General features: G+C 41.4%; 2 protein-coding genes and 4 non-coding genes across 6 annotated transcripts; all 6 read left to right on the top strand.

Moving 5' to 3' along the window:
• The first annotated feature begins 2,295 nt into the window (after positions 1 to 2,295).
• Positions 2,296 to 2,367, top strand: trnap-ugg (transfer RNA proline (anticodon UGG)). Its single transcript has one exon. It is a non-coding gene; the product is annotated as a tRNA-Pro (tRNA).
• A 501-nt stretch (positions 2,368 to 2,868) lies between these two features.
• trnap-ugg (transfer RNA proline (anticodon UGG)) lies at positions 2,869 to 2,940 on the top strand. The gene has a single exon. It is a non-coding gene; the product is annotated as a tRNA-Pro (tRNA).
• Positions 2,941 to 3,780: 840 nt separating this feature from the next.
• trnap-cgg (transfer RNA proline (anticodon CGG)) lies at positions 3,781 to 3,852 on the top strand. The gene has a single exon. It is a non-coding gene; the product is annotated as a tRNA-Pro (tRNA).
• A 1,097-nt stretch (positions 3,853 to 4,949) lies between these two features.
• trnap-cgg (transfer RNA proline (anticodon CGG)) lies at positions 4,950 to 5,021 on the top strand. Its single transcript has one exon. It is a non-coding gene; the product is annotated as a tRNA-Pro (tRNA).
• Positions 5,022 to 6,676: 1,655 nt separating this feature from the next.
• fgfbp2b (fibroblast growth factor binding protein 2b) lies at positions 6,677 to 8,216 on the top strand. Its single transcript, XM_050044691.1, has 2 exons — positions 6,677 to 7,570; positions 7,845 to 8,216. Exon 1 carries the CDS (start codon positions 6,793 to 6,795, stop codon positions 7,549 to 7,551), a length of 759 nt encoding a protein of 252 aa, XP_049900648.1. The 5' UTR covers positions 6,677 to 6,792; the 3' UTR covers positions 7,552 to 7,570; positions 7,845 to 8,216.
• A 6,191-nt stretch (positions 8,217 to 14,407) lies between these two features.
• Positions 14,408 to 16,320, top strand: fgfbp1b (fibroblast growth factor binding protein 1b). Its single transcript, XM_050044503.1, is given in 3 exon segments — positions 14,408 to 14,599; positions 14,928 to 15,447; positions 15,450 to 16,320. Coding segments are annotated over 3 exon segments (765 nt in total). The 5' UTR covers positions 14,408 to 14,527; the 3' UTR covers positions 15,623 to 16,320.
• The last annotated feature ends 8,703 nt before the right edge of the window (positions 16,321 to 25,023 follow it).

Here is a 25,023-nt window from a genome sequence, read left to right as displayed (position 1 = left end):
TTTGGCAGGCAGTGTAAAAGTGGCTAACATCATGACGATCTATCAGTCGTTTTTAGGACATTTCACTTAAAGAAAAAAATGCCAAAGAAAAAGTCAGGGAATTACCAAAGTCTGTAAGATACATCCTCTGGCATGGCTAGCATGCTGAAGGTAATTAACAGGGGGTTATGCACTCGACTATTTCTTGGCGTTTTCACGCTTTGAACATGTTAATTTTTGAGCTTCAGATGTGCTAGTGTGTTGATTTTGTTCCCTTTGGTCACAGACAGGCTCTTTTCCCATTTCCAGTCTTTGTGCTCAGCTAAGCTAACCATCTCTACGCTTTAGCTTTACAGTTAGCATAGTTACATGAGAGTGCTTTTTATCTTCTCAGCTAACTTTCAGCAAGAAAGTGAAAAAGGGGTATTTCCAAAAATGCCATACTATTCCTTTAAACACTGAAGGATGAAAGTGACAGTTCTGTTTGACTCTAAATTATTAAAATCTTTGAGACGTGAGGTCAGTCCAAAGTTTACCCAAAGCTACCGGAACAGGCAAAGTGTAACTACCTTTTCAACACACACACAGGCTACATATACTTCGTTAGCAAGGTTTTAAGAAAGCTACAAACAAAATACTGTGTCTTAGGCATTTCTCGCCAGACCATTAGTGACCACTAGTTGCTTGTGTTGTCAGAGAGTTTTTTTTTCTTCATCATCCTGTGGTTTGAGAAATAAATCTACCAAAAACCTCTGTGGTGTCAGAGGCCAGGTTGAAGAACACACACACACACACACACACACACACACACACACACACAAACAATTCTAATACAAAACTGCAAAACTGTGAATAAAAACTTCAGTCTCATAAGTGTCTGCTGTGTTTTTACTCCATAAACACATGAAATATGAAGAGTATGGATCTATCTACTGTCATATCACCCACTGAGGAAACTCTGATAGTATTTTTGTTCTTTTGAAGGTCATAAATGACCCAAAAATGATCTTTTCAGTGCACTTTTATACTGTACATAAACCCTGACCTGCAGCAAGGAATGAAAAAGAATACTTGATATAGGTAAAGCAAATGTACAGATGGGTTCGACATCCACGCCCCTAAAGAGCAACTCCTGTCTGCCAAAGCACACAGAGCACCGGGGAATGCAGAGAACATTCATATAACATATGCAGCGTTGAATACATGCACACACAGCAGCTGAGAAGGTTCAGGTCTGTTTCGGCGGGGGGGCTTGGCAGTGGCTGAGGTGGCGTGACGCTGTTGCATCCTATCAGAGGAGGACTACACTAATTTAATTTAGGGAAACATCTGGTTCAGACAACACACACATACTTCACGTGTTTACTTTGCATTCCCGGTGTCTCTTACAGGGGAACTTTTTCTTTTCCTTGCCAGATTGATGGCTATAAAAACAAAACTTCCTGAATGTACTGAGGGCATGTGTGCATTTGTACACACGTGTGTGACTCTGTACCCAGCAGCAGGCTATACATACACTCTTGTCTTCCGCTCTGTGTCCAAGCCAGCAAGGACATATGGTATATGTCGCCTCAAAGGCAGCGTCTGTTCTTCTGTTTAGTTTCATAAGTTAAAACTCACCGTAGAGTGCAGTCAGGCCTCTTTTTGAACTCAAGACCAGTTTAGCCAATGGGGTGATACTGGTGCTCTGTGACTGTACACTATTTATTCTGTATTAAGAGTCATGGGAGTTTCTTAAACTCAGATGCTATTCTGAGATTTCAGCGTATAATTTTGGCATTTTCATCGTATTTTGTTTCTTACCTCAGACCTGAGCATCCTCATTTCACTTTGTCTTGTCATTTTCGTGACAGCCAGTAATTTATCTTAGCATAAACACTTGAGTGAGGAGCTGTTGCATGTCTTGTGCACACCATGCTTGCATGACCTGGTCTCCATGGTGTAATCGTCCACACATGAGCAGATAATTAAGGTTTCACACTGAGCAAATTCATTGGGATGGAGTAGTTGTGTTTTACTGATGAATCCAAATTTGAGTCTTAGTTGAAGATTTTGTTTGAAGTGTGTCCTATTGTCCACCAGTATGACAAAGCTGAATCCAGCTTTGGCAGTGGAGCCATAGAAAGAGAAAAGGCCAGACATGGGAGAGGGGTCGTCTCTTGGAACATGGAGGCAAATCACAGAAAATTGTAAGGAAGACACAGAGGTGGAGGAGAGCATTTTGGCAACTTTACCAAGCTTACTTCCACTGTGACCTGAACTGGACAGAGGAGAAAAATGTGTTAATCGATGTATAAAGTGATTTTTTTTATTCATGGCTCGTTGGTCTAGGGGTATGATTCTCGCTTTGGGTGCGAGAGGTCCCGGGTTCAAATCCCGGACGAGCCCTCAGCACTTGACAGTGGCTCTTTAGTTTGACTGAAGCGTTATATATGTGTGCATAAGAGCTATGCTGACAAATACCTGAAATACTGTAATGTTAGACATAAAGACATAAATCTCAGTTTACCAGTTGATTCCCATTCTAACCATCAGCCTTGGCCAAAGCTTCAGGTTTTGACCATAAGAACACAGCTCGCCTTTAGGGACAATTGAGCAGCTCAGATTTTCCAAAGAGAAAGTGAGAAAAGAACTGCAGTGCCTCTATGTCAAAAGTACCACTTGAGACGTTTGGGAGATATTCAGGGCACATCATCTTGGGAAGAGATCTCAGTGCACACACCCAGAAAATAGGAAGGACTACATGTCCAGTCTGGCCTGGGAATGCTTCTGGATCCCTTAAGAAGACCTGAAAGACACAGAGGTGGAGGAGAGCATCTGGGCAACTTTACCAAACCTAGTTCCACTAGTTCAAAATAAGTAAATGGACAGGAATATTGCATTTTTCATGGCTCGTTGGTCTAGGGGTATGATTCTCGCTTTGGGTGTGAGAGGTCCTGGGTTCAAATCCCGGACGAGCCCACAGCACTTCACAGTGGCTCTTTAGTTTCACTGATTAAGTATGTATAAGGTGTTATGCAAAAGAGCTATGCTGACCGGAAATGCTGTAATGTCAAAACAGTGCTTTTGTCCTAAAGGTGAGAGGACTTCATGAAATCAGTTTCCTAATATGTAGGTTTACACACTAAGAAAAGTCATTAGAGTGGAGCAATCATCTTTTACTGACTCTACTGATGAATCCAAGTTAGAGTCTCAGTGGAACCCCTTGTGTGAAATGTGTCCTATCATCCAATAGTATCACTAAGCTCAAGTCTCAGTGGAACCAACTGAGAACTTTTGGTTCATGCAAAATGTAGATGTATGGTTCGTATGCAGTAAAGCCATTGAATATCTCTGATGTGATCAGAAACCAAAAGATTTACGTTCAGACTGTCAGGCATGGCCAAAGACTCAGGTACTGACCATAAGAATGAGATTGTGGATATACGTAAGCCTTCAAACTGGTTTCCTTACACAGGATGTCCCAGCTCACCTTAAGGGACAGTTAAGCAGCTCAGATTTTCCAAAGAGAAAGTGAGAGAAGAACTGCGGCGCCTCGATGTAAAAAGTACCACTTGAGTCATTTGGGAGATATTCAGGGCACGTCCTCTTAGGGAGAGACCTCAGTGCAGATCCAGAAAATACTGGAAGGACTACATGTCCAGTCTGGCCTGGGAATGCTTCTGGATCCCTTAAGAAGACCTGAAAGATGCAGAGGTGGAGGAGAGCATCTGGGCGACTTTGCCAAGCCCAGCTCCATTGCAACCTGACCTGGACAGAGGAGGAAAATAAGTAAATGGACAGACATATTGTCCTTTTCATGGCTCGTTGGTCTAGGGGTATGATTCTCGCTTCGGGTGCGAGAGGTCCCGGGTTCAAATCCCGGACGAGCCCACAACTCTTGAAAGTAGCTCCTTAGTTTGACTAAAAAGATGTATGTATAAGGTGTGATGCAAAAGAGTTATCTGAAATGCTGTAATGTCTTTGGAAAAACAGCGTCTTTGTCCTGAAGTTGACGCATCTTCATAAAATCACTTTCCTAATATGTAGGTTTACGCACTGAGAAACTTCATTAGAATGGAGCCACTGTCTTTACTGATGAATCTAAGTTCAAGTTTTGTTGGAACCTGTTGTGTGAAATGTGTTCTATCGTCCAATAGTATCACTATGCTCAAGTCTCAGGGGAATCAACTGAGACATTTTTGTTCATGCAAAAAGTAGAGGTACAGTTAATATGCAGTAAAGCCATTACGCGTCTCTGATTTTATCGTAACCTCGAAAGACGAGACCTCAGTGCACGCTGAGAAAATACCAGAAGGACTACATACCCAATCTGGCCCAAGAATGCCTACTGGATCCTCTAAGAAGTCTTGGAGAATGCAGAAGTGGAGGAGAGCACCTGGGCAACTTTGTCAAGGCTGCTTTCATTGCGACCTGACCCAGGGGAGGAAAATAGGTGAATGGATGGAGAAAGAACTTATTTTATGGCTCATTGGTCTATGAGTATGCGTCTTGCTTTGAATGCAAGAGGTTCTGGGTTCAAGTCCTGGATGATCCCACAGCACTTGAAAGTGTAGACCAAATTGTTATATATATATATCAACTGTTATGCAAAGAAGCTATTCTGACAATGTCAGGTGTTGTAGGTGTAAAGCCATCAGGCCTGGCCAAAGCTTAAGGTATTGACCATAAGAGCAGGATGTCTCGGCTCACCTTTAGGGACAGTTGAGCAGCTCAGATTTTCCAAAGAGAAAGTGAGAAAAGAAATGCAATGCCATTGTGGGAGGAGACCTCAGTGCAGACCCAGAAAATACTTGAAGGACTACATGTCCAGTCTGGCCTAGGAATGCTTCTGGATCCCTTAAGAAGACCTGAAAGATGCAGAGGTGGAGGAGAGCATCTGGGCGACTTTGCCAAGCCCAGCTCCATTGCAACCTGACCTGGACAGAGTAAGAAAATAAGTAAATGGACAGAGAAATTATTCTTTTCGTGGCTCGTTGGTCTAGGGGTATGATTCTCGCTTCGGGTGCGAGAGGTCCCGGGTTCAAATCCCGGACGAGCCCACAGCACATCACAGTGGCTCTTTAGGTTCACTGAATAGGTATGTATAAGTTGTTATGCAAAAGAGCTATGCTGACGAAACACCTGCCTGGTGTCATAGGTGTAACACCATTGGAAAACCAGTAGTTTTGACCTAAAGGTGATGTGACTTGATGAAATCAAAGTCACATAATTCAGGTTTACACACTAGGCAACTTCATTAGGTCATGTTTTACTGATTTAACTGACAGATCAGAGTCTTGGTGGAACCTTTTGCATGAAATGTGTCCTACTGTCTGACAGACTGGATCTTTATTGGCTTCATGGAAAATTGAAAAGATACTTATTTATATTGACTTCTCGGTCTAAGCGTATGATTCTCACTTATGGTGCACGAGGTCAAGAGCTCAAGTCTTGGATGACAACCCTTTATAGTAGCTGCATAGTTTGGTTAAGCAAGTGTGATGCAAAAGAGCTATGCTCCAATACTTCTTTGGTGTCGTAGGTATAACATTGTTGGAAAACTAGTTTTGACTTAAAATCTGAAGTCATCAGGTTAACACCCAATCCTTAATTTAATATCCACTAAAAACTTCACCCAAATGGAGAAATTACTCTTTTTATTGACTTCAGTACAATAAGTTGTATGCAGTTAGGGTGCGAGCGGTCAGGGGTTGAAATCCTTGATGAGAACACATCACTTTAAAGTGGCAGTTTAGTTTGATTAATGAGGTACATTCACATTATGATCCAAGTTCAGGTTATGGTGGAACCGACTGAGAAATTTTGTGTTCATGCAGAGAGTAGAAGTATGGTAAGAGACTGCTAAGCCATACACTTCTTAGATTTTATCAGACAACCAAATATTTGCGTTCCAACCATCAGGCATGGCCAAAGCTTCAAATACTGACCATAAGAATGACATATAACTGCAGACTGGGATTAGTCTAGTCTTGTAAGTCATGCAGTCAGTCACCCTGCAGTTCTTCATCATGTTGGCGTGTCGATGTCATGATGAAAACTTAACCTGCTGCTTTCCGAGCAGTTCTCTGCACCGCTACTAACGGTACCGGACATGATCTTTCCCTCATACCATAGTCACGTAGTAAAAACAGGACAGAAGTCGACTTTGAGAATCTACCTGTGCGTATACGTCTGTTTGTAGTGCAACAACAAAGTCTCCACAAAAAGTGCATCTTAAGATGAACACGATGAGGTTTTTATTATTACAGGGTTCACAGATCAACTTTAAACCCTCAGCAAATAACTTGGGGCTGCAATTTGGCTGCAGACCCTCAGCCCTCTCCTCTCTCTTCCCCCCTCATCAATAGTCAAAGAACCTCTTATGTGAGATTATATAATGTCTCGCAACTCTTTTTCACAACATTTGGCTTCATGTGTGTACCGTCCTTCTCTCCTTTCCCCCCTCAGCTCCCACAGACCGGTTGACCTCTTCCCCTCACCCCTCTTCCTCCTCCCTCAGTTTATACTCCCCCCCTCCCTCCATCCAACTCATCCATCACTTTTTTAGTTTTGAACATACCACACGGGCCTTATGTGGTCGCTCTGTGTGTGTGTGTGTCTGTGTGTGTGGTGTGAGGAGGGGGGTCAGTGCTTGAGGAGGAGTTTGACTCCTTCAGCTCACCTGAATAATACCTTCTTTGTGAGCTTCAGCCTTATAAAGTCTCACTCAGAGTCTTTCTACCCTTGCACACCTCAACCCTCTGTGCGGATACATACATACGCATCATCCCATACCTTCATCCATCCATCACTAACACGTCTAACGCCGCCATGGGAGCCAGGATGAGAGTGGCACTGCTGTTTCTGGCAGTGGCTGTTTGTGTGTCAAACGCTCAGACCAACAACAGTCAGCAACAGCAGCAGCAGCAACAGCAGCAGCAGCAGCAGCAACAGCAGCAGCAGCAACGCAGCGTCTGGGATGAGCCCATCAGATTCAGCACCAAGACCAAAGACACCTGTACCATGGTGGTGTCCGGAGCAGGGGACTATACTCGCCTGCGTGTCTCCTGCAAAGGTCCGAGCCAGGGTCAGAATGCAGGACGCTCCTACTACTGCGACTTCCAGGGCAAACCCAACCTGTGCCGCGCTTACAACCTCAACCCTCGCCACTACTTCACCCAGATGATGTGGGACATGAGAAAGCTCAGCCAGGCCTGCCAGGGACCCAAAATCTACCGCCAAGCCATGTGCAAGAAATACCCCGACGAGGCCCAGATGACCTTCCTGGCTGCCTGGCCCAAGACCACCACTCCCAAGCCCTCCAAGCCCGCCCAGGAGCCGCGTAAACCGGTGGTGCCAGCCCAGAGCAAACCTGTCGTTACTCCTAAACCTGTCAAGCCCCAGCAGCAGCCCGTCAAGCCCCAGCCAGGCAAGGGCACCCAGACCAAGAAAGCTACCCCCAAGCCTGGAAAGACCACTACTCGTCCCACAGAGCAGAGTGAGTCCAAAGCCTCCCGCATGGCCTCCGAGTACTGCTGGAAGAGCTTCCACGGCGTCTGCACCTACTTCATCAGCTGGTTCCAGAACTGAGGGGATACTGCAGACACAGGTGAGTGACGAATGAAGAAGAAGAAAAGGAAGAGAAAGTTTAGCAAGAGGTTGGCTGGAAAAATTAGAATTAAAAGCGAGAGTTAGAAGAAACTTAGTGGTTGTTTTAGTGTGGATGAATGAAACTGTAAAGCCAAAAATCATCAGGAGGGATGGAAGTGAAAATGTTCAGTCATTCAGCATAATTTGTGGAGCTCTTTATCTCTGTGCATTCACAAGAGAAACCAACTTTATCGTAAAATTAATTACACAATCCCTAATTTTTGTTGTTTCAGGTTGGAAACACCAGCGATGGACCCAGTCAGAACACTTCTCGACCATCTTCGACCTCTCCAGGATCTGTGTGGGAGCCTCTGAAGTGATTTCGTCGCCTTATGAGGTCCAACTCCCACCACTGCAGCATCTTACAGGCTGAGCCAAAAACACTCGACCTCCACCTGTGTACGGTTAGGAGATGACTGCTTGTGCTGTCATGTAGTGTATTTTTTGTTAAATCTGTAAAACACACAGCAAGACGAAAGGGAAAATATGGCAGGCATGTGATTCTGTTTGTATATGATGTAAAATTCCCTCCTTGTGTCACATAAATGTTCCAACAACATGTGATGGTAAAGAGAATAAAGAGTGGAGACCTCTCTTCTTCTTCTTCTTCTGTTTTGTTCTGTTTCTTCTGCAGCAACTTTTCACACTCATTCATTCAAAGAGGTCTTTGTTTCTCGTAATCGCCAGCTGTAACAACATGTCTGCAGCCCGGCTGAGGAAGTTGTTAGGAGACAGACACAGACTGCAGTTAAGATAATACAGCTCAGTCACAGAGGGCGTCTGAGCAGAGCTAAACACCCCTTTGTATGAGCTGATGAACTGAGTCTCAGGAGCTACCGTGTGCAGGAACAGAAGAGGTCTGTGTGAGAGGAAACGCATGTGGCTGCAGCTCCGCACATGCATATAGTGGATGAGGGTAGAAATCACCTTCACTTTCATCACAGTGAGAGTAGCTACTACTTATTATATAACAGTGTGTCAGTCATGACAACCTCCAAACACCAAACTCACACTTTCTTTTAATAAAAACCCAGTGGTGGAAGAAGAGTAATCAGATCATTTTACTTACTTTACCTCAGTGGAAATACCCAAGGGTTTAAGTTTCATGTCAACTTTGTGGGGACGAAGGGGGAAACATATGAAATGTGGGGTTTGGAGGTCCTCCAAGAAAAAATTTTGAGCATCAAACACTTAATTTCCTGCATTCTGGTGAAATTTTATGCACCAAAAGTGTCTTTACTGCATCAATTTATGGTGTTAATGCACCTTCTCTAAATATTGAGGGAGACATGTCTCCTGTGTCCCACACCCCACAATCTACACCTATGAAAATACCAATGCAATAATGTAAAAACTATCCAGCATGAAAAAGCCCTGCATTCAAAAATGTACATAAGTATTAGCAGCACAACTGACCTAAAGTATTAAAAGTATATGTATATGTATTATTGATAACCCTGATACATCAGTGCATAAGCAGTGTTTTATTAGCTGCTGCTGATTAAGGTGGGGCTAGTTTTATATACTTTATATACTGTGATGAGGTGATGTAGTCCAGTGGTTGCAAACCTAAGCACCTGGGCCCCACCAAAGGGTCACAAGATCAATGTGGAGAGTGAAGATGATTAATGGAGCCGGACAGAAGAAAAAACACAGTCTTGTTTTCTTTCTTTTTGGGGATGTGGAGGCTTTTTCTCTAATGTATGTTTTTGTTGGTGAAATATTAGATCATTCACCACTTTGGTTATTTACAGTACAGTTATTTACATTAAATCAGAGAGGTTTATAGGGGAACTAACAACTCACTTAGCTCTGAAACATGACATCCAGACAATGCTCTTTTTGTTAAAGGCCACAAGCCAAAGTAGCAACTGGTGACTAAAGCTGTCAGAGAAATGTAAAAAAAAAAAAACAGAAAAAGAAATACAGTGTTTTTCTTTGGAAAGTCGTGCAGTAGAATTATAAAGGAGCACAAAATGCAAAAACACAAGCTAAGTACAAGTACGTCAAAACTATGCAGATACTTGAGAGAACGTATACTTTCCATCACTGATCACATGTATTCACCAACTCAGTCATGGTGCTGAACCTCCGACAGCCACAAGATGGTGCTGCTGGGTGGAGCTAGGACACACACATGCACACACACTACTGCTACTGTTTACTTACAGTAAATCCTCCACTACTACTTCCGACACAGTGACTCAGTGATAACTTGTGAGATTCTTGGACTGGAGCCCATGTGAGCCTTTATATGGCTCCTTCCTTTGTTTTAGTGATATCTTTGTTCCCACCTGCAGCAGCTGCGTCACTACACGACAGGGTGGGGTGGATTCATTACTGTAACTTACATTTGTAGAATCAGTCGTGTACTGTAAGTGAATATAAACATGAAGGTCAGCTACACAGCATCAAAAACACCAACTTTACAATATTAGATACAAAGTTATGAATGTAGAATTTAGCATGCAGTAACTTCAATTCAATGTTGAGCAACTACAATCTAAAGGATTAAATCTACATAATGTGACATGTTGTAACATTGTATGTTAAGCTTTTGTTGAATGAAATACCTAAAGGCTCTTCGTGCTTGATGTAGTTTTCTTGCTATTACTGTACTAGGCTCTTTGCATCAACTTACATTCAAGTACCTCTATTTTTGATCTTAACATTCTGCAGTAATCCAAATCCATAGATATAGACAAACAACTAGACGTACGACCCATGCAACTCATAACATAACCACTGTATGTTTTGTTTAAAAAGGGACAGACTGCCGTAGAAAAATCTACAAATATATTGTTCTGTAAGCAAATAATAATTAAGCAGAGTGACTTAAGGCTACCTGGAGTTTGGTTTAGTAATAGGATTATAAGTGGAGAGAATCAAACACTGGAAGTGAAGGTGTCCTGGAAAAGCCTCAAGAAAAACCTTGAATATGGTTAAATACAGTGTTTAGGCACATCTTCAACAGGCCTTTCTCACTGCAGAGATTTTAACTTGACGATTGAATTTAGTTTAGTTTAGTTTATTTGTTTATTTGAAAAGGGACAATGTACATTAATCAACTTTTTTTTTTAAAAATGTAAAATGCACCCGAAATAGCCGAGAGGCTAATTTTCATTGGTAGTCCCTTTGCCAGTTGTTAAAGGCATCAATAAAATACAACATCCAATATATGTATAAAAAAATAACCCATTAAAGATAAACATTATATACAAGATAAACATTCTGTACGGCACACACATACCGTTGATAACCCACAATTGCATGATGCACTCCTATATAATAGTGAGGCAAACATCAATGTTCACATGTTTGTGTTTCAACAAGCCATTTCTTGGCATTGCGCTTGAATGAATGATATGAAGGAGATACTCTGATTGATTGTGGTACTGAATTCCATTGATGTGATGCGCTGAAGGAGAAAACTGCCTGACTGAATGTTCTTAAGGAAATTGTGCAGTCTCCCCTCACTGCACCTCTCGTACCCCTATTACCAGAAGATCTGATATTAACGTATCCAGATAGAGCAGGAGGAGCTGAACCATGCAAGATTATAATTAGGATTGATTGAACTAGGATTGATTGAACCTGAACACCTTAGTAGTTACAGGTCGAGGTAAGGTAAGATCTTTAGAACCAATGTATCCTCATGCAACAGTTTGTATGTTAGGTCATGAAAACACACATGTACTGGTTTGTATGATATCTTATCAAATTAGCACTCCACAAATAGTGTCATCACAGTATGTACTAAATATAAAGATATGTAGGTTAGGTTAAGAAGAAGAAACATGGTTGGGAGTCGTCGTGTTATGTACTTACCATAATGGACAATACATAAAATTACGTAGGTTAGGTTTAGGTAAGGAAACATGGTGATCATGTACCTTAAAACAACTCAAAGTTCATTTGGTTTCACACAGAACACAAACACAGGTCTCTGAGGGAAAAGTCCTGTGTTGTTTGACCCATCCACCCCAACCTACTTTCTTAAGTAGACATTTGCTCTTTATAGCTACTTTGTCCTTTACTCCTGTTAATGCATTCATCGCGTGATAGCAGCCTTCCTGATTATGTGGGTTATATATGTATTCTGATGCATTTCTTTTCATAGGTAAACATACAAACATGGCATCAAAACAGCCTGCTTGAACAGAGGCCGGCTGCCTCTGCTCTCTATATAGAGGTGAAGTCCCTAACTTTCCAATGTCTCCCATGGGCCCTGATTTCAGAAAGAATATGTAGCTGCCTGGTCAGCAGCGAGAGACAATACATTATTTGATCCCGTTTGAACTGTGCCATGACTGACACAGGTGATGGTTTTCAATTTAAAAGATAATTTTGGTAGTAAAAAAGTTGCAGCTTTTTGTAGTATACTGTTTAGTTTTGTGTGAAACTTGTCAGTGAACTACATTGCTCATCTCAAACAATGTAAGTCCCTAATGCCAACATGGCCGTTTAGCACATTTCAGCCATGTGTTACATACACATATGTAACGTTATCTTATATGAGGTGTTTTAACCACCAACTCATGTCTCAGACATTATAGCTTCAGTGAGAGAGAAAATTAGGATGTTACTAATGCAGCTTTTGGGTGTGTCATTTTCCTAATTATGTCTTTTACTTCAACAGTTTTATGACAAACTGCGACTTTCTTGACTTGAAAAATTATCTTTTGAACTGACAAACAACATTTGTGTAATTCATGTAACAATTAAAATGGGATCAAAAAATGTTTGTCTCTTAATTGCCATACATATTTTTCTGAAATGAGGTCCCATGGTGGTCCACCAGAAGGGCAGGGACTTTGCTTCTCTATGTGACATCAGCTGTTCAGGCTTGAGTCTCTGTGTAGTCACTGAGCACTTAATTCATATATCATGTATCATTTCTTTTCACTTCATTTTACATGTAAATATAGTTTTATTTCTTACATTTCTCTGCTGTATTTGCGTGTATGAAAATTGTGTATAAATTGTTCTTTCTTTTTCTTGTATAGCTTTATACTTGCATAAACTATCTGCTGACAATAAACACCATGTATGAGGAAGAGAAACACTATAAATGTATTAAACAGACAGAAGTGAATACATTGAAGGTCAGCAAGACAAACAGCCTGTATGAAACCGAGGCTGCCAACTTAAGATAAAGACTTCCTCTGACTTGTGATTGAGTACATAAAGGAGCTCACTGAGTTAATGTCAGGATTTCAAAGGAGGAAGAAGGAACCGACTGAGAGTTTACAGGGAAAGAGGGAGCTGACATCTGGTAAATGTGTTACTGTTTGATAGATAACAGTGTTTAAGACCGAACACAGGCAGTTAGAATGAACAATGTGGTCAGTGTCAGCATTTAGATGTAACTAAAACAGTGTATTTTACTATATTCAAGACCATGTAAGGTCTTGATTTATAAATTTCAGTTATTTTAAGGCTTTTCCAGGATATACAGACACCTTTAACAATATATTAGAACGGGGGTGCACGATAATATCGGCATGTAATAGGTATCAGCCGATATTGGCTTTAAAATGAACTATAAGAATCGGCCAACATGCTTTTTCTTGATTGGTGAATATCACATACATTATAAAGTATTGTATTTCATGTCTCCATCTGCTGGTGAGCCATCACGATAAGAGTATGCATGCATAATATAATGTTAATCCCACTACAGAAGAGACTTGATCACTAAAATTAAGTAAGAATAAAGTGGATATATCGATATAGGTATCACTTATCGGTCAAGTGAGTTGTTATATATCGTATATATCGGCAAAAAATCCAATATTGTTCATCCCTAATTTGGATGCTTCTTAATGAGTAGAAATGTAATGTGTGTGCAATTTTGTATGGAACTGCTTCCTGACAAAATAATGTCGCCACAAGTTCCATTTAGTGGCTGTTCAGGAGCTCTCAGTTGTATCACATGATCTTCCTCAGCAGATGGGAGTGTCTAGAGATGAATTTAGAAATGTTCAAATGTCAGTGTCTTATTGTTTCCTCTTCCTCCTCTATTAAAAGTGCTGAAGAATGAAATGGAAATTTGAACATCTGTATTTCCACTACAGCTGGGAAAACTCTCCCTGCTGAGGAAGATCATTTAATACGATCAAAAGCTCCAGAACAGTCACTCAGTGGAGCTTGCGGGGAGATTGTTTTGTCTCCAAGGTCACGAAAGAGTTTGACATAAATGTGTAATGTATCAAATTAATATCTTCTTTTATGCAGTTCAAAGTGTGTGGGAATGAACAAATGAAAACTAAAAACCTAAATAAAAACAAAGAAATAACAACATGATAGAGATACACTATTACTGACTTATTTACACCTCCTCACTTTTTCTGTTTGATGGATTTGATTTGATCTGATTTGATTTTAATGTGGAAAAATTAAAAATGCAAAACAATTCTCCTGCTAGCACGTTTTCCATTCAATTATGACGCATTAAATGCATACATAAAAACCGCTTGTACTTAATCTTACATTAGCAGATTGTATTGTCATCACAGATCTTTTTGTCCTCTGCTGGGAAACCACAAGTCAAACCACATACCGGAAGTTACAGGAGAGGATCTCCTCATGGCTGAGTGCAGCAGCGGATTGGTGGAGAGTGGAGACGAGCCTCCAAGAATGTGCGTGCGTGTGTGTGTGTGTGTGCGTGCGTGTGTGTGTGTGTGTGTGTGTGTGTGTGTGTGTGTGAGAAGATATTTAGAATAAACCTGCTCTGTGCAGACACGCAGATCCACTATCAGTGTTGGTTTTCAGCCTCTCTGGGAGTTTAGTTTGGACATGTCAGAACGAAACACATAACCAAAGAAACCACTGCCAAGATTTTTCTCAATGGAGCTGGGTGCGTAATTGTGTGTGTTGTTGGGCGGGAATAGTGGGCGTGCCGCAGAGTCTGTGTATGAAAGCCATGTGCGAGGCCACAGAGAGCCACAAGAAGCAGCTTTACGCACAGCAACACGAGTCTTTATCGGTAAGTTAGGGTCCGTATATGTGACTCTCTTGTGTGTACTGTATGTGTAGTATGCTGTGGTATTGCCTTGTTACTTTGTTTTAATATAATGCAGGCTCAGGTTTGGATGCGCCCATGCGTAATAGTTACCACATTCGCGTAAAACCTTTGTCGGATGGGAAAAAGCCATTTATTTATTACAGATGCACAATATTTTCTTGCTTGTTGCCATATTTAGAGAAATTTGCGCATGAATACGTATGAATGTGTGTATGTATTTCACATGATGTGATTATTTCCAGCACTGATAGGCTCTGAACCTGTTTTAAACCATTCTCTGTCCTTTCAGATAATAAATTGTCTGCTAAAAGGAGACATGTTGCTGCTGAAGACTTTCGCTCCCATGCTGATGTTGGCCTTCATCGGGCAGCAGGTCTCTCTGTCCTCCGCTGCGCGCAATAAGAACCGAGAAGCGGACAAAACCGTGACTATAGCACCCCCCGGCAGTGCGCAGAGGAGCGGCGACAAGCTTGCAGCCAGTGTCCGGGGAAAGATCCCCAGGGGCAAGATGCAGTGTACTTGGGTGGCAAAAGACGTCGGGGACACTGTCAAGCTGATGGTAAAATGCGAGGACCCGGTGGCGCGCATCAAAGGCGGATACACCAATCTGCAGTGCGAATACAACGGCAAACCTCAGAGCTGCCCGGGCTACCGTTCCAACAACAAGGGCTTCTGGAAACAGGTGTCCCGCGCCTTCAAAAAGCTGAAAACCAAAGTGTGCTCGGACGAGCGCGCGCTGGTGAAGGCTTCCGTGTGTAAGCACGCGCCCCAGGATGCGCACTTCAAACTGGACATCTTTAGCTCAGTAGTCGAGATGAACTCACCGAGCTGATGACGCCTCGCTCCACCTCCACCTCCACCACCGTGTCTCCAGCGTGCACAAAGCACGCGAACCACCAGAAAACGGCTGAAGAGACTTGCAGCGGCTCGTGGGCCAGTGTGTGCAACTTCTTTATGTCTCTCCTGCAAAGTGACGACTGTTAGCTCCAGATCTGAGGAGGAGGTGGACACTATCAGACTAAATGCAGGATTTATTTTGTGTTTGTCAAACAGCGGTGATGCAGCAGCAACAGATCTTTAATTTTTAATCAGTAAAAGTCAAGATTTTATCTCCACAATTTGTATTTATACCCAATTGGACTGAGTGGTTTCATCAATATGACATTTGTTTATTGAGTAATTTATCATCGCTGGTGGAAAGTGACTAATTACCATTTTTGTGGCAGTTGTACATTTTGAGATTTTCATGTTCCTTCAAAACGTGATGAGATTATAAAATCTGTTTGTTTTTTTGTTACATTTTTTTCCATTTGATAGGCCTACTTAAACTACAATCTGTATTTTCACGTTTCTGTTTAATATTGTTTTCCAGCTTTTCAATGAACATTTCTGACCAATAAACACAGATAAAAACATGAAACCACTAATTGATGTTGACCTGAAAAGGCTTCAAAGTTTGAGAATATAGTTTTTTTAATTATAATAGAGGTTTTTTTTACAGTGTGGTATTGTTTTATGTGACCTGAATACTTCCTGCACCACTGTTCATCACACAGAACCAATGATTTGTCATTATAGCATAGAGTGGTACTTTTCTTTCTACCTCTGGTCAACTTTATCAATCAGCCATGTAAACACCACTGTATTTATGCACCACAAATAAATATTTTCTACTTATACAATGTGTCCTGTCGCCTTGAAGAATATGAAACGTGTGTCTTTTAATGGGGAGAAGCAGAAAGCAGAGGGACACATTTATTTCATTCATTCATTCATTCATCTTCTAACCGCTTCATCCTCTTGAGGGTCGCGGGGCTGTCTTTGGACTGTGGGAGGAAGCCGGAGTGCCCGGAGAGAACCCACGCTGACAATGGGAGAACATTGCCCGGAGAGAACCCACGCTGACAATGGGAGAACATGCAAACTCCGCACAGAAGGGCTCCCACGCCCGGGATCAAACCGGCAACCCTCTTGCTGTGAGGCGAGAGTGCTAACCACCACACCACCGTGCCGCCCCGGACACATTTCATTATTTATACAGGAAAGGAGATAAACTAACATTGTGTGTTCCAGTTAAAGGTGGTCTGACTCAGTTAAAAACTAGTTTTCAGCAGGTTCCTGTTATGCAACAACAACAACACATTACAATACAGAATAAAAACAGAAACATAGACACTGAAGAGTAGCAGACAGAAGTGGAGTGAGTAAAATGGGATATGGGATTTAAATCAGTGGTTGCAGGTATGTCCTTCCATTAGATGGTGTTTATATGCGTAGTATGATGGACATATGATTTTATTTTCTTATAACAACCTGTTTCCAACTAATATTCAACTTGTTTTAAACATTTTTTTCTCCAAATTGAGCGGCATTTTTCTTCATTTTAGTCCAGAGATTGATCGTATTTTACCTCCTTTCAAGAAACCAACAAATCAGTGTGGAAACCAAGATGACAAAGCACATGCATGTCTTTCTCGTCCGGGTGCTGAGTCCAAAAAATATGTCATCTTTCCTCCCAGGGACTTGAAACATTATTGAAAACCAATGTTAGAAAAAGAAAGTTTTAAACCCAGATCAGCGTTTTGTCAAGAACAGTCTTTACTTTTTCTAAGGTGAAATAGAAGTTTCAACAGTGTTGCAAGTCCTTTGGAGGGCATAAGTCCTTTTAAGATACTTTTTTAGAAGATAAATGTTAAAGCATGGTTAAATAGTTCGTACATGAAGAGAAAATGTAACATGTGCACACTTAGTCCATGGCACAAAAGCTCAGTCAAGATGTTTTTGGATCCTTAGTGTGCGGGCATTCTTATAGCCTTGCACTTACATTATGTGCGTATAATTGTTGTCTTCAAATAGCTCTTTCAGGCAGATTTTTTGACATCTGCATTGAGAAAAGACAGTTAAAAATGAACCAAATCTGCTCGATAAGATGGAGATCTTCTCAGTGTGATCAACAAACAGAGTATTCAGGGCAAAACAACCAGACTTTGTGTGAGAATACACCTTTTTTTGGCAGATTACAGTGTGTGTGAATACCACTGATATGCCCGCAGGTTACAGCAGCACACACCCACACCCACACCCACACCCACACCCACACACACGATAAAAAACTCTTTCTCAGAGTGATTCTCTGCTTCTCTTGTTCCTCTGGTTTCTCGCAGCAGTCTCTAATTGCTTTCTCAGTGACAGCAGCCAGCTGCATTAGGAGCCATGTCTATATGTGGAGACTGGGAGCACTCTGATCCAGCTGTGTGCGCACATGTGTGTGTATAATGTGTAGTCCCTGAACAAGTGCAACCCCAGATGTGGATTTTTATGCTTTCCTGTCAGCTCTCGACCCTCCTCACCTCTGACCTGCTGCTCTTTGTCCCCCTCAGACAGACACTTAACCAAAAAGCCAACTGGAAAGAGATTTCTACCTTTTAACGGAAGCCCGCTCCCTTTGATGGCACAAAGGGGATTTTGTTTTACTGAGTCCTTCGACCAGAGCTCAAGGACACATTCCAGAGAGGAGGAAGTAGTTATAGGTTAGAGGTCAAGGGTCAAGAAGGAAATGAGGATAACATCCAACGGTCTGTGCTGTAAGGATCAGCTGCCTCCTCTCCACCTCTACTGGTCCTCATGTGGGCTTATTTCTTTTATCTGTGGGCTCCTCCAGGCTGTGATCAAAGGGGATCCACTTGCGGGATAATGTGCCGCAGGATCAGAGAGGAGCTATAAATCAGACTCAGGGGAAGATCACTCTTCTTTTGTAGTTTGTAGCTTTTAGTCTGAGATACTCACATTTGTGCTGAAACGATTAGTGGACAGGAAATTAATTGCTAAACATTCTTAAAGGTCCAGTGTGCAGGATTTAGAGAGATTTAGTGGCGTCTAGCGGCGAAGATTGTAGATTGCAACCAGCTGAAACTTCTCCTGATTAAAATTCCTTCAGTCTTCAGTGTTTAGGACGGTTTAACAAGGAGCTGAAATGTCTGCTGAGCTCTCTTCCTCTCCAAAACAAACAGACCAGGTGAACACCAGTTGAAACAATGTATAAAGCAGTTTCATGTTACAAATCAGTGTTTCATTATATTTGTTTTATTTATAAGGACAACGCACATTTATCAACATTTCCATAAAATGCCAGCTGGCTTATTTTCAGCTGCAGTCCTTTGGCAAGATGTTTTAAAACCAATAAAAGGATAAAATTCACAGGACAAAGACAGCATAAAGATATGAAGACAGTATTAACCAGTGATTTAAACAATTAAAAACACTGAATGAAGCAGTTTCTTGTTTAAAAATTGAGTGTTTTTCTGTTGCTGCTCGTCACAGGGGCGCTGCTAACTGTGGTGGCCGGCATGAAAACATGAACGGCCCTATCTAGAGCCAGTGTTTGGTTTGTCCGTTCAAGGCTACTGTAGAAAAATGGCGGTGCAACATGGCGAACTCCATGGACGAGGACTCCTCATGTAGAGATAAACAGCTCATCTTTATGTAACAAAAACATGACCATTCTTATTGTCAGGTGAGTATACACAAAGAATACATATCAATATATCCCTGTAAATCCTTCACACTGAGACAGTTTCCTCTGTGTGTGTCTTGTGCCTCAGAGCACCTGCAGACCAATAACTTTCCAGAGCCGATACTTATGAGGGAGCTCTGTAATGCTCTGTGGGAGAAAATGGAAAGTGCTTGAAGTGGTTTAGCGGCAGTGTGGCTGCTTCATGTGTTATACAATAAAAGAAGGAGCGTGAGTATAACTTAAACTCCAGACAAGACTTTCAGTTGGTGAGCTGGGTGTTAAAGTGACTTCCTGTTTGTTTCACAGACTCAAAAGGCCACCATATCTGAAGGACCTGATAAAAGATCTTGTATAACAGGTTGTGGATTGTTGCATTAGTAACATGTTTGCTCATGATAGCAGGGTGTGTGTAATTTTCTGCCTCTGTCATTAGAAGGTGTTTCCACAGGAATTTGCTTGTAGGCAGTGCCGATCTGTACACTGAGTATATCAAGATATCGTCACCTCCACGGTGAGGACCACACCTGCAGATTAAATGTCAGTTACCTTCCTGCTCTCTGGTTTCCTTTATAGTTTACACATTATAGTTAATTTTGTCCTCACTTAGTTTGTTGACCTTTTGACCCCATAAACGTCACATTCACAATGCACATACATCAGCAAACATAGCTAATTCAGCCTTAAAGTAACACTTTATTCAAAAAATGATCATTTGTATATGATTTCCTCACTCTGTATCATGTTAAATTTGTAGAAAGAAACCGTAGTTTTTCTTGCATGCCTCCGTGGTGAATGAAGAATCCAAAAAACAGAGAAAAGTCTTGCTTAATTGGAGCAAAAGGGGGCCACATTTAACAACAGCAAAACTCCATCAAAACATCCATTTACAAATTATCACACATCTTATCCAAACACTTAGGGCCAGTCCCAATACCCCCCCTTAGCCCTTCCCCTTGGCCCTACCCCTACATTTGCATGTTCCCGGGAGGGGTAGTTGTGTCCCAATTCCTTTTTGCGTGTAGGGGTAGGGGGCATAACAAGGGGTAGTGGGTATGAAACTAGCCCTTCGGAGCGAGGGATTTCAGATGCTGACTTGCCAGCTAGGGGTAGACGTCACCATGGTTACCACCGAGCAACAGATGGGGAAGAAAGTTCATACATAGCTAACGTTACCGTTGGGATTGGGCCTTAATCCAATTCTCCAGTGGCAGCCCTAGCACATGTGGTGCACTAGGCAATGCCTAGAGACTAAGCCAGCATTGCAAGTCTCATTGATCGAGTTGGATCGGTATCGAAATGTCTTTTTGCTCGAAAGGTGACACACAATGACAACGTCAACTTCAGAGTGACAGAGGTGCTGAGCAGGATGCATACCAGCCTCATCCATCATTGAATTTGTCTGTTGTGACGGAGGAGCTCTTTACAACAACTGTGACTCGACAGCATGGTTGTTTAAGGGCCAAATAATAGACCTCCATCTCTCATGCTTCAGTGTTGGAAAGCCACATAGCCAGAGTAGCTATGTAGTTACAGAGGCTATGTTGTTACCACAGTAACCCACGTAGATAGGTTGGTGCTGTCTGGACCCACAAATACAATCTGATCACTTGCAAATAACAGTGGACAGTCCGCCTTAAAGATCTGATCTGAGATTTGCCTGTAGTCTAAATGTAGCCATAGAGTTTATATCAGTTTACTTGACCCTTTTTATGGAGCTTTTTTGCATATTTTATAAATTTTATTTTTAATTTTTCAGTAAATAAAATCTTCTTTTTGAAAATGCACCTGTGTGTCCCTCACAACCACACACATTCAAAAAAACACAGTGATACACAAACTACATGTCAAAGCCACACTGAGGTGTTGCTTCATATAAGTTAAAGATCGGAGGGGAAAGAAAAGATTTTCATCCACTGTAACTTACTGATCATTATCTTCATCATCATTGTATGGGAGTGTTTTGACATTTTCAGTGTTGCAGTGCAGACTGAACACTGCAGGTTAGATATTCAGAGAAAAATCAATCTGGCTTTGTCAGTTAACATTTACCTGCAGACGACACTGACAGAAAAAAGTTAATTATTCTCTATAAAAATCGACAGCGTCTGGAGCTTCTGATCAGTGATCAGCAGAGACAGACCTATTGTTCTCAGAGGTCATTCAATTCAAACAGGTCTGATGGAGTACACTGACACCTTTACTTTATTCTAACCTCATTTCCTGTCATCTCTCTACTGTGCACATTAATATAAAGGCAAACAAATAAGAAATAAATTTCAGTCTCGAGCCGAAACTGAATTACCTCACTGATGTAACTTAAGTGATTTTGTCACCCTTGTTAAACCCTTTATAGCCACAAAACAACTATTTTCCCAGGTTGAATAGTGCTTGTTATAACTAGCACATTAAATTGGTGAAGAAATCCCTGAAGGGAAACACATTGTGGTCAATAACCATCCGCCCATCTGAGTCATATCTAAGGCATGTACGCCCTTTTCCCGCTCCTATCCCATACAATGGCTGCATGTCCACTCTTGTTTCTTTTTCTCTCGCTGGGTGGAGTGATGCTTTACAAACTAAACAAACACCTGTGGCAGTGGCAGTGGCAGCAGCCTTTGACTCCTCTGTTTAAAGCATTAAAACAACTTTTTTTTTAAAGCCCTCTGAGGTTTCACGGCTTTCAAGTAAAAACATGATCTCACAAACAGCGAAAGTGTTTTCTATCAGCTCCTCCATCCGAAGACACAAAACTGAGCATTAAGTGTTTTCCTGGGGAAAGAAACAGGTGCAAACATGTTTACCAGTCTGCTGCGCTTTAGACTTAAGACGTTAAGTTTTTTCTTTCGGTGCTGACATTCTTCTTGTACCCACTTTGATGTCTTTGCTTTTTCAGATACGAAATGAGGGAGGAAATCAGATTTATTTGCTACTTAAAATTTATGATTTTAAAGGCTTTGCTGCATTTGCTACAATCAAGAGAGACAACAAAAAGTAACAAAGTGACAAAACACAATCTGATGTGACTGTTTTCCCTGCAGTTGTCTCTCCTAAACTTTGGAACTTACTCTTGTGGAAACCTTTAAAAACTGACTGTGTTTAATAAAGAAAGAGTAACGCTCTCTGGTTGTCACTCTGAGTTGGTGTGTATTTGGTTCTGAGTTGCATTCGGTGTTAGAAACACACCTTACAGGTCTACTATCACATTAACCAGGTTTCATGTTGTAAATGTGGCACAAATTTTAACTGAATTTTCAGGCGAATGGCAAAAGGAAGTGCAAATTTCTGTGTTTGCACCAAGCTGCAACCTTCGAGGCTAAAAAATGAAGCCAACATGGAAGTGCCATAACTGCAGTTCTTTGAGCGGCCACTTTGGGCTGGCTCCAGAAGTCTGTCAGTCCCCATAGACCCCAATGTTAAAATGCCCAACTTTACAGCAGAAATAAACATGTTTACAGCCTGGCACAAAAGATTTTTTTTTCCTTCATGACAACTGTACGGAGGATGAATTTTTATATAACCCACCTACTGACATTTTATTAAGGCTTAAAGTTAAACATAATTAAGGGCGGGCTGCTTTGAGTGACAGGCTGTCTGCTGATAGTGACCTTGGCTTCTCAGTCAGATCCACCCCTCACTCCACAGCTCCAGCCTCTCGTCCACGTATGGTCACTTCTGGCTCCAAAAATCCAAGATGGTGACAGCGAAATGCCAAACGTGACACTTCAAAACAGGAGTCCACAAACCAATGAGTGATGTCATGGTAGCTAGTAGGTAGGCTGCACTAAATCTCCAATAAAGAAATGAATGCAATTAGATGACATAATTCTTCATGAACGTCAAGATTAATTTGCCTGTTTGTCTGTTTACTTCACACTTTGTTACCTTTTGCTTTCATTGACACACTTTCCATCTAAGGCAAGCATAAAAACTTTTAATCCTAAGATTTTGCAGAAAGATTGGTCATTAGCCAAAGGACAGGTGATCAACTGTTCAGGCCTAGTGACAGTAATGCATGTATGTGGTCCCAGCAATTTAACATTCATGCTTGTTAATGCACACATTGAGAATGTGCATGGAAACAGGCGGACAGAAACAGACCTAAAGCAAGCTACCTCATGATTCTCACATCATCTTCTCCTGCTTTGTTTCCCTGCTGTATACTATCTTGTCATTTCAGATCCTGCCACTCCCTCCTGCCCTGCAGTAACACAGTTCCCGCCATTCACCATCACCTGATCCTCCGCGCCTACCACAGGCAAAAGCAGCCGAGAAAATCAGCCCAATTTTCCTTAAATTTGTCACCTATAGGGCGTTGGTGGCTTAGTGGTAGAGCAGGCGCCCCATGTACAAGGCTGTTGCCGCAGCGGCCTGGGTTCGACTCCAGCCTGTGGCCCTTTGCTGCATGTCACTCCCTCTCTCTCTCTCCCCCCTCACACTTGTCTGTCCTATCTATTAAAGGCTGAAAATGCCCAAAAAAAATCTTTAAAAAAAAAAATAAAAAAAAATTGTCACCTAGCTGCATGTAAACTTTAGATCCTGTGTCCTTGTAACTGAAGCTCATCCAGGGTCTGTTGAGTTTAACGCGATGTCATGTTATTTTTACCATCAGTTGTTACTTTTTGATTAATCATGCAATTGTTTAGTCTATAAAATGCCAGAAATCTCACTTTTCAATAGGACCCAAGGCTTTTCATGTTGCTTGTTTGGATTTACCAACAGTCTAAATTAAAACAAAAGATATTCAGTTTATTATAACCAGTGGAGAAATTAGTATTCAGATCCTTTACTTTAGTAAAAGTATTAATACTGTGCTGATTCTATGCTGTAAAAATACTTTGTTAGTAGTAAAACCCCTGAACTGAAAATGGTCACTTAAGTAAAAGTAAGTACAGTCAAGAAAGGCATCAATCAAATCAGTGCAGAAAACTTTAAATCAATATAATGAATCCAAGTAATTAAAATAATTTAAAGTAAAAGCAGCAAGTCAAATGTTAGAGGCTGGAGCCATGAAATGTTTTTGGATGAAAAATGACAAACGATTATTAGAGTAGTTGCCAATCAACTGATTGTTTCAGCAGCAAAAATCCTAATTTGTAAAGTAACCAGTAACTTAAGTTGTAAAGTAATTGTAGCAGAGGAAAAAGAACAATATTACTAGTGAAGTAGAAGGAAAATGTGGTATGAGATTGAAATACTCAACTAAAGTAAAAGTAACTCAGACTTCAAGAACTTAGTTTCATCCACTACATAACATAAAACAGAGGAAAGGGAAAAATCCTCACATTTCAGAAGCTTTTTTGGCTTAAAAAATAACAAAATTATTAATCAACCATCAAAATAGTTGCTCATTACTTTCTGCTAATTGACCTGTAAATAAATCAACGAATTGTTTCAGCTCTGTCAATACACCAGCAGCTGTGTGCAGCAGAATAATATCAGCTTTTGGCAGGTTTTTGAAGTTGGAAGTTGACGCAGGAAAAACTTTTTCAAGATGAAGTTTGATTAAAGCAATTTGTCATTCAGTCTTTTTGCTTCTTTCATTGTAGATTTTAATCTAACATTGCAGCTCCTCTAAGCTTTGCTGGAAAACAACCTTCAGTCAACTTGAACTTGAACTGGCCCTGCAGTCTGCAGAGCCTCCGTCAGTGTGATGAAGGAGAGGAGGGGCTCTGGGTGTCAGGAGGGGCTGGAAAAAAACATCAAAACACAACTCAACGCTTCACTAAGTACTTCAGATTTGACCGACAAAGCTGACCGGACACATGGCCACCCAAAAACATGCAGGGGCAGAGCAGTGGGAGGAGTTGGAGGTATTGTTCCTCCTGTGGCTCGAGGTGGTCTGACCCCCACACCCTGCTGTTCAGACCTTGTT

This window comes from Epinephelus moara, chromosome 5, assembly GCF_006386435.1.
Source record: "Epinephelus moara isolate mb chromosome 5, YSFRI_EMoa_1.0, whole genome shotgun sequence".
Lineage (NCBI taxonomy): Eukaryota > Metazoa > Chordata > Actinopteri > Perciformes > Serranidae > Epinephelus > Epinephelus moara.
Note: the sequence above shows the minus strand (reverse complement) of the source record. Positions and strands in the feature narration are given on the sequence as shown.